Below are 9962 nucleotides of genomic sequence, written 5' to 3'. Positions count from 1 at the left end.
GTGTGTGTGTGTGTGCCGAATCCCACTCCCCTTCGCAATGCATCTTGTCAGTTCAAGCTGCGCTCTTCTTCCAACAAGACAAGTGTGTCTACCACTCAGCAAAGACCAGAACATCAAAACAGGTGCAATTATCACAAAAAAGCGACCGTAGCCTATATTTTAGGTTTGAAGATGGTGTTTCGCCGTAGGTGATCCAGCGGCGCTGTAACATTCACGCCACATAGCCTAATTTTAACGAGGCAGATCAGTTGTGGTACGAATCAATTTCACAAGCCTATACGCTATTTTTGGTAACATGACGATTTGAGCATTCCGTTGTTTGATGACTTGCAAACCAATATACCCGAGCTATTATGCTTATGGGCAGATATGACTCTATAACATTGCCTGAGCGTTCCTGCGTGTGTGTGTGTGTGTGTGTGTGTGTGTGTGTGTGTGTGTGTGTGTGTGTGTGTGCGCGCGCGCGGGCGCGCGTATGAGTAGCCTACTATTTTAAGCTGTATGTATGTTTATTAGTGTATTTTTGTATCATGTTATTTACTTATTTACGATTTAATTGTAGGCTATTGCTTGTTTATTGTAACTATTCACTGATTGTTGCAACCAGAGCCAGGTGTTGCCAAAATCGGAGTGCCCCTGACAAAAGCCCAGAGGGGTCCACAGCCCAATATGACACGAGGGGGCGGAGTCTCGCCACCACGCCACGGACCCCACAACTCAGCCCTTGAGTGGACAAGGGTCTTCACTGGTGGGGGCAGGTTGGTGGCCCAGAGAGAGGTACAATGTCCACAAGCAGCTCTGACCCGAGGGGGCGGAGTCTCGCCATCACTCCACTATCCACGCCACGGATCCCACAACTCAGCCCCTGAGTGGACTAGAGACCCACGGTCTTCGCCAGTGGGTGCATGGAGATTGCCCAGAGAGAGAGAACTGTACACTGTATGTTAATAAAAGGTAGAGTTGATGGCATATTAATCACCTAATATTGGGCTTTCTGTCCTTCCACGTGGACCTGTCCTCAGCTGATCCGTTGTCATCTACAGAAGAAGCTAATATTGGTAAATGTAATCAATTGGTAGTGAGATGTTGAGGTAATCCAATAATTGTTTGAGGCAATGGTTGCACTTACTGTCTTGTGGGCACTTTACAGATATATAGTTGTGATTACAACCTGATTCACCTAGTCCCCAGGTACACGCCTATAACTAGGCAGAAGCCGGATACCACCAAGACTGTGGAGGTGTGGACGAGAGAGACTGTGGAGAACCTACAGGACTGTCTCCAGTCCACGGACTGGGGCCTGATCACAGAGGACTACAAGGAGGACGTGGACGGTCTCTGCTACTGCATGACACACTAAATCCAGTTCTGCAAGTAAAAGTATGATGCTTCCCTAACAACAAACCATGGATTAATAATGACATTAAAGCCCTGCTTAACAGGAAAAAGAGGGCTTTCATGGCCAAGGACAGAGAGGAGGCCAGGTCAGTCCAGAAGGAGCTGAAGAGGGAGCTGCAGAGGGCCAGAAAGAGCTACAGAGAGAGGGAGGAGAGCAAACTAGAGCAGAACAGCACCAAGGAAGTGTGGGAGGGGATGAAGAGAATCACAGGGCTGGGTACCGCAGACCCAACTGTGGGGAGGGGGGTCAAGAACATGCCAGAGAGCTTAACCAGTTCTTTAACAGGTTTGACACAGCCCCCACCCCCATGAGGATAGAAGGCAGCCCAATTCCTCTGCCCCTGCCCCTCCTCCCCTGTGAGGCTAGTAGACAGCTCGTCACCCCTGGCCCCCTCTCCCCTCCCTACCTCCACCAGACCACTCAGCACAGAGAGTGAGGTAAGAACTCCAAAGGCTATGAATCAGAAAGGTCCCTGGCCCTGACGACATCAGCCCCAGAGTGCTCAAGGAGTGTGCTGGGCAGCTGGCTGGCATATCCCAACACCTATACAACCTCTCCCAGAGGCTGAAAAAGGTGCCAGTGCATTGTCCCAGTGCCCAAAAAGGCACGTCCCAGCGTCCTCAACGACTACAGGCCAGTGGCACTGACGTCTCATGTCATGAAGGCCTTCGAGAGACTGGTTCTGCAGGGCCTTAGACCCATGGTGAGCGACTTCCTGGACCCCCTGCAGTTCGCGTACCAGGCCTGAATCAGTGTGGATGATGTCATCATCTACCTACTCCACAGAGCCTATTCACACCTGGAGGGGCCAGGAAGTTCAGTGAGAGTCATGTTCTTTGACTTCTCCAGTGCTTTCAACACCATCCTCCCTCTCCAGCTCGCGGAGAAGCTCCCAGTTTTATTCAGGTAGCTAGACCACAACTCGGTGGCCTGGATCACAGACTACCTCACAGGCAGGCCACAGTATGTCCGTCTGCAGGGCTGCCTGTCCAACGTAGTGAACAGTAACACGGGTGCCCCCCTAAGGAACAGTCCAGTTTCACCCGGGGGCCATAAAGGTGAGCTGTAAAAATTCTTCCCTGACCTCTCTCTTCCCTGACTCATAGTTCCTGGGAGTGCACCTGAACAACAAACTGGGGCCTCATTTATCATTGTGCATACACCCTTTTTCATTTACACCTAATTTTTGTACTTGCTTTTCTCCACAAATAATGTGATGTATCATGACAAAACTCAATGGGAAATATTGTTAGATATATACACAATATATAGTGCATACTGTTCTTCCTCAGGAGGCTCAGGTCCTTTGATGTGTGTAGCAGGCTGCTGAGGATGTTCTACCAGTCTGGTATCAGCACACTGATCTTTTCGTCGCCTGCTGGGGAGGCAGCATCAAGTCTGGGGAGTCAAACAAGCTGAACAAGCTGGTGAGGAGGGCCGGCTCCGTTGTGGGGCAACAACTAGACAGTCTGGAGTCTGTGACAGAGAGGAGGATGAGGGACAAACTGAAGTATAAGGTATTGTATATGTACTGTATATGTATTGTACATATATATTGTGTACTCCTAGACTCATATACTTGTATAGTTATATTTATACAGACTGAATGTCTGCAGGTACTGAACATATATATCTTAGTCTATCCTATACTGTTACTGTTCATATGGTTGAATATATAGTCCCTGATATCACTCTTTTTTATGCTGCTACCCCCCACCCCCCATATCTACTATCTAGTGTCTTCTTTTAGTTACTCTGAATCCAGTGTTTCTCTCTTTCCTACCTTCCTGTAACTTTTCAACTGCTGATATGCCTAATTTACCCCCTCAGAGATAAAAAAAAAAAAAAAAAAAGTCTTATCTTATTTCGTGCTTGACTTCCACAGTAGTGGGGGTGGATTGGGATGGAAAACATAAGCCTACAAATTGATTTAGCAAAATACCATGACGTTTTCCCAGTCCTCCATACATCCAGCTCGCCAGTACTTTCCGCCTCTGCATCATTCTTGAGTACATAGGTATGTTAGTGTGGGACGCCCTCATGACCGATGCCCGTGTGTCGGCTCCCACAGCACCAGTTTGCTGGCTGGCAGCTCCTGGTGTCTCTGGCAGTGGCCAGCCAGCCTCATTCTCCTGGCTGCATTGTCACTCACCCTTGGTGACCCCCCCATACAGATGATCGTTGGTAACGTGCTCGTTCTTGTTGATGATAAGTACTGCACACAGCATTCTGGTGTAGCACCTATCTAGGGACTTCTGCAGGGTGGGCTTGAGGGTCCAGCATTCACAGCCATGTAGGAGAACGGACTCTAGCGTCGCATAGAAGAAGCTGAGCTTGATTTGTCGGGGTAGGTTGTACCACACACTGGCCATGCTGTTCAGAGCTGGGAGGGACAGAGTAGGCCTTTACTATCTTCATCATCACACCTCTGAGTATCAAGTCAAATGCCTTTTTGAAATTGATCAAACAGTACCATCAGGTTGTTCTTTGTCACCTCCAGATCTGGGTCACTGTGGTCCTCTTCTCTCTCAAGTGAGGGTGGCTGGCGTTCCATATCTGGTTCAGTATCATGTGATCGTACATCTTTGCAATGTCAGACTGATGACACGGTTGGTAGGTTTCGAGAGATCTTCAGATTTAGGCACTGGGATGGTGTTGAAGAGAGACCACGTGTCAGGCTGATTGTTTTTCATCAGAGAAAGGTTGCTCTCTGACTCCAGGATGATGTCATCAAGATCACCGTTCTTAAAGACCTCTGGGAGAATGCTGTCAGCCCCAACACTTTTCCCCTTATGGATGGAAATCTAACTGGGTTGAGTTAGAGAATCAAAAGAACACGCAAGTGGTTGGTTCAAGCTGGTTTCAAATAAAGACAATAGGTTTATTCTGATGTTACGTTTTGCAAAGCGGACTCTGAAAACAGGAAGTGTTTCCGTCGATCAGAGTACTGGGACTCAACCGTGCAGAATGACAAATGGTACAGGGGAGGGATGTCACAGAGCAAATGGTTTTTCAAAAAAGACTGATTCTCTGGGAACGGATGAGAAGGAAGTTTCACAGATGTTGTAAAACAAATTTAGAGAAACTCAGACAACATCAATCAAGTAGGAAAACAGAAAGAAACAAATTGGGGGTAACACATTGGTGATACTTGAATTTCATTAACACCCTACTTCAGAGTGGATTTCACTTTGGCAAACTTACCCTAACCTTACTGTAAAGGGACCATTGGTGGCACCTGTAATTTCCCCTGCAGGGATCCATAAAATACCTTCCTACCACACACACCAAGAGCTCTGCCTTCAATCAACCCAGGTAGTATACACACACATTCAGATTTAGATCAGTTCATTGCCATGTGTATGATATACACATATCAGGAATTTGTTTACGTCGATGGTGCATACGCTGATGGAGACATTAGACAGGGTGCAGGACAGGACTGCAAATAGAAAACACCATATATCCAAAAAAGAAAAAGTACAAATGTAAAATACACAATCAGAATGGAGAGTGGTGAGAGTATTGTGTGTGCAGTGTAATGTATGTTTTATATATACAATGTGTGTGCCATTGTGATATGTAGTACAATCAGCCATAATAACGTCCGTAATAAATCACAGGTGCTGTCGTACACAACAAAGTGATGTGTAGATATCAAATATGGTTGTTGGAGGGAAGTACGAAGAGAGAGAAGGGAGACAGTGGTCTCGCTCAAAGTAAAACGTGTTCCAGATCAAATGTGTTTGTGGGACATCTGGAGGGAAGAAAATGATGTAAATGATGTAATATAACAATCAGCAGAGGGGGACACATTAATAATAGTCTCGGTTCAAATATTGTGGATCCAAGCATGCCAACTCTTAACTTATGGTGGTAGGTGTGGACAGACATACAAACATAAGATTTCATATGTGAATAAGGTACAAACTCACAAATATACACCATACTGTATATACTTTTTATTCATATAAACATAATTAATTATACCCACCACATTGGTATCAAACAAAATACAGCGTTTAATGATAATGAGTGGGACCATTTTCTTTGATATTGTAAGTATACTTTTACATATTACACGATCATATTACTTTTCCCATTTGCTTTTATGCTGATGGAAATTCAAGACCATGTTGTTGAAAAGATGAGCTATGTGAATACTTTAATTGACCTGATCCAAGATCCAGCGAGGCAAAATATATGAGTATTAGCATGCACAATGACACTGTATGCTTACTGCTTAGCATCTACAGCCATATTCAGACGCAAATGGTTTTACTATGCCAGCCATGTTAGCCTGGGAACACACACACGCGCTCACAGTCTGTCCTTTTGATGATTTGCTACAACCAGATTTGTTGTATGTTGTGAAGCCAACACAGAGCAGTTCCAGCGATTCTGGTCTTGACAGTTCATACACCTCATTTCTTGTTCTTGTACTGAAAAAGAGAAACAAATGATAGATCATTCATTCATCACTTCATATGTTCCCAGACCCCATGTGCAGTATAATACGTGACTGATAATGCTGGAGCAGGTCATATACTATATAAAAAAAAACCACTCAAAAAGGCTTCCTATTGTATTTTGATCAAGAATGAGGCTTTGTGCAGAAACAAAGCCTTGCAGCTGTTTCTTTTTGTCTGTGATAACTGCTTTTTGTTGTCTAAAAACATTTCAGAGATGTACTCTACCATCAAATCAAATTTTATTTGTATAACGCATTTCATAAACAGAGGAAACACAATGCTCTTTACAGAGAGGAAGGCAAGGGAGAATGTACATAACGACCCTACCCCTGATTTTCCAGAGGGAGGCAAAAAAAAAAAAAAAGTTCTCCCAGAAGGCCAAAGAAGGTGAACTTGAGAAATTATTTGCAATATATCTTATGCAATGAGTTGATAACAAAAAGGTTCATGTAATGAAACTGTCCCCTTACTTTATCAAGGACCCAATCTGCATCAGCCATGGCTCTTTGAATGATCAGTTTGATTCTCTCAGGGTCGTCTTCATCAGAATGACTATTGTACCCCTGGATTGATAGAGAAGAAAAACGATTAGCTTGGACATCACTCACTTCTGTCTGACAGAGCACTAAATAAGATGCGTGACAGATGACCTACCTGTCTTATGGCATGTTGGTAATGCTGTTGCATTGCTGAGGTTGGCAATAACTTGCAACATCTAAGAAGGTAGCGATAGAGGTGAACTGGTGTTTGGACAAACTGGGCTCCATGTAAAGGGGGCATGCTTTCCAGGTGTGGTAATTATATATCGGGTTCTGTGGAATAGTGGCACAATTAGGATTTGGCCTACCTACTACTAGTTATATATCAAATGCTGTCAACTGTTAATATTTAGTCATTGGAATATTAAGCTAATAATGAAGCTACTATTTACATTTAGAATATTTGTGGGAATGATGACAGACACTCAGTTTTCTAACAATCCTGTGAACTACAGAAAGCAACAGTACCACTGATAGGCTGGACAAATAATAACAATAATAACAAATAACCTACTGTATCTCAGACAGAGGTGAGCTTGTGGTGAGACCAAGGGGTCGTAACCTAATATAATCTCTTTGCCAGTTACCAACAGGCGTAAAATCTATTGTTCTTTTCAACCAAGACAGTAGGTCGAAAAGACGAGCTGCTAAAAGTATATAAAGGCCTAGGTTATATTAATGTTTTATAAAGTATATAAAGGCCTATATTAATGCATTCATTGATTCATTTGTTTATAATTGTATTTCTGATAAGCCTGATAACCAAATGTTGTACATTGAAACATTTGGTATCAGGCTGACAAATGTTAATGTTGTACATTGAAAACAGTAAGGCTACATGAGGTACCTTTTCATTTTTATTTGTGAAATAACTTAATACATGTATTTTTCAAGATAAATGGCCAACCAACTCCCTCCCTCCCAAACCCCTGGCAAAAAAAATCAACAATGACTAATGACAATTTTAATGTAAAACTCATAATGGATATAAGCAATGCAATGTATTGCATCTGATATGTAGGCTTCAAGTAGATTTACCAAGAAAAAAATAAAAACCAAATAATGAGAATGTTGATTCACTATACTGTACACTGGCCATGTTAGATGGCTAGTTTATCAACGTGTTCTCCCTGCAGAGAGGAGGGGAGTGCGGTGAGCAACACATTCTCTAAAGAGACGTCTGTGCCAGTGTAGAACTGCAGGCTAGAATCATAGCCCTTCTGCTTCAGGAAGTGAACCCTGCCCTGGTCGATGAGCAGTTTGCAGAGGCGCCCGATGTGTTCGCGGTCCTCAGTGGACACCACTTCATTCAAGCTGTCCGATTCAGCTCCCTCTGCCGGCTCATGGTGCTCCTCCTCCTCCTCGGTTCGGTCGTTTGGGCTTGGCTGCGTCGGGACCTCGCTGACCTGCCTCATGCCGCAGGTGGCCCAGCTTGACATGCGCTGGAAGGCAGAGAATTCGGAGGGGCCTAATCCTCGCTCTCTGAAGAACTCCTTCCCCACGTAGTGCCTCCAGTCACAGCGGTGGTGGCAGCACAGGGCAATGGCCAGGCCAGACACCCTGGGCTCCTCCGTCCCAGCGCTGCTCACCTCGGACTCTGAATCCACTCCTGTGGTATCTGCAGGTGGACGCGGGGGCTTGTGGCGTTTGCTGGGCGGCTGGTCGTCGGCCTCCTGAGCAGCTCTTCCTGGTCGCTCCAGCAGACACCTCAGAGCGAGGTCTGTCGCCGCACCACATAGGTGCTTCCCCACGCCGACGACAGGCAACGCCGTTTCCCTGAGGAGGGGGACTCTGCTCAAATCCAGGTGTTGAATATCCACTTGCAGCCTTTCAAATGTGGCATCAGCACTTTGGTGTTTGCCGTCGACCTTGAAACGAGTACTTGATCTCTCCACGAGTAGAAAGTGAACGTTGTCGTGCGCTTTCAAGGCCGTGCGGATCCAGTGCGACAGCTTGCCTTTCCCGGCTCCAAACTCAACAAAACACCGGTTGGGTCCAAGTAGGTTCAAGCGCTCCATGTTTGCTAGAAGGGATGCCTGTTGCTTTAGGTGTTTGCAGGCAGAGTCACCATTGTTCGGATCATTCAAGGCTTCATTGAGAGCGGGATGAGACAGGGCTCGATCCTCATGTTTACAGTTCAAACATTTGACTGCAGTCCTCAGCTTTTTTAAGAACAAGTCCAACTCTGCTTTGCTGCGATTTACTAAGGGTACCTCGACTACGGAACTGTCTTCATCAAATGATGGTCCTGCATTTATATCTTGTACATAATAAACAGGCCTGGGTTTTTCTCTCGAGTTACACTTCTTCAGATGTTTTGCTAAATGGTCTTCATATACAGTATGTTTTGGATCCAGGGGACAAGCGATTCTTCTTTTCTTGGTTTCTTTTTCCGCGTTTGCATGTTCCCCACAAAACTCGTTTCCACTTCGAACTAACATTTTGCAGAATCGTTTTTTCTTCGCCACGTAAAACGCACATCTTCCAGGGAGACGGGTAGACAGTCCATCTGGAGCATGATCTGGAGAGGCGGCCGCCATGTTTTTCCGGTCAGGACACGACTCTTGACGGTGGAAATGACGCATCTTAGATGTCGGAAAACGTAGGCTGCGTCGCAAGAGGGAGCAAACGTAAAATAAAACTATTTATGCAATTTAAATCTAACTGGAAATTCTTAATGGGAGACGAATTGCATATTATTAGACAGTGACTACGAAAAATACACTAATTTAGCTTATGAGTACAGCCTACCATTTATCTTTGGAGCTCCACTGGCGATCACCACAGAGGAAATATATTTCACTTCGTAACGTTAGAGATAAGCTAGCTGGCCACTACGCGGCAACTTGAACTTAGTGTAATTTCCATGGCGAATCTATTCTTAGGTAATACATATTACTGGAAGAAATTGCATCCACGTTTAGATATCTAGATATCTGATTGGCAACTATTTCCGAGGAGGTTATTTCCAACGAGGTCATACAAGAGGATAGTTTGTTATGAAATGACAAAATCGTGGTGCATCATCCAAACCCACCCTACTGGAATCCTAACCTGTGCAAATAGTTCCTCTCTCGATTATTTCGCACAAATTTCGCATCACGACTCCTGTAGGCCTGGCGGCCAATTTACTTTACATGATCTTTGCATATCCTAGAGTGGACGATATTCATTCAGATAATATCAGAGTAGCCCTAACTATTTGTCTTTGCTACAGGAGACACATAGCCAAACTACAAAGCTAGCAAAATAGACTTATCGAATATGTCTGAACTATAGCCTCGACTAATCAAAAATGTGGGGTCAAATTTAAGTGTATACCAGTTCCTAATACTAGAGGCCACTACATGTATGGCATAGAAACCTCCACACTAGGCCTGCTCCCCAAAAAACAAAAGTATTTTGTCTATTTTGTTTTGAGAGGGCAATGTGCCACCCACAGACAGGTGGTCATTAAGGCAAGTCAAGGCAAGTTTATTTGTATAGCACATTTCAGCAACAAGGCAATTGTTTTGATTCACTGTCGGCACCCCTGGCCTTTTGGGTTTGTCA

The 9962-nt window shown here is 44.7% G+C and overlaps 2 protein-coding genes across 2 annotated transcripts; both read right to left on the bottom strand.

Moving 5' to 3' along the window:
- Positions 1 to 5346: 5346 nt before the first annotated feature.
- On the bottom strand, positions 5347 to 9410 carry lyrm9 (LYR motif containing 9). Its single transcript, XM_084443312.1, has 4 exons — positions 9162 to 9410; positions 6526 to 6683; positions 6342 to 6434; positions 5347 to 5841 (listed from the first exon to the last, which is right to left on the bottom strand). The coding sequence occupies exons 2-4, from the start codon at positions 6649 to 6651 to the stop codon at positions 5824 to 5826; spliced, it is 237 nt and encodes a 78-aa protein (XP_084299438.1). The 5' UTR covers positions 6652 to 6683; positions 9162 to 9410; the 3' UTR covers positions 5347 to 5823.
- trmt13 (tRNA methyltransferase 13 homolog) lies at positions 7434 to 9149 on the bottom strand. Its single transcript, XM_084443300.1, has one exon. It carries the CDS (start codon positions 8993 to 8995, stop codon positions 7511 to 7513), a length of 1485 nt encoding a protein of 494 aa, XP_084299426.1. The 5' UTR covers positions 8996 to 9149; the 3' UTR covers positions 7434 to 7510.
- Positions 9411 to 9962: the final 552 nt, after the last annotated feature.

Source organism: Borostomias antarcticus (genome assembly GCF_949987555.1).
Source record: "Borostomias antarcticus genome assembly, chromosome: 1".
Taxonomy (NCBI): domain Eukaryota; kingdom Metazoa; phylum Chordata; class Actinopteri; order Stomiiformes; family Stomiidae; genus Borostomias; species Borostomias antarcticus.
The sequence above is the reverse complement of the archived record's forward strand: the minus strand, read 5'-3'. Positions and strand labels throughout refer to the sequence as shown.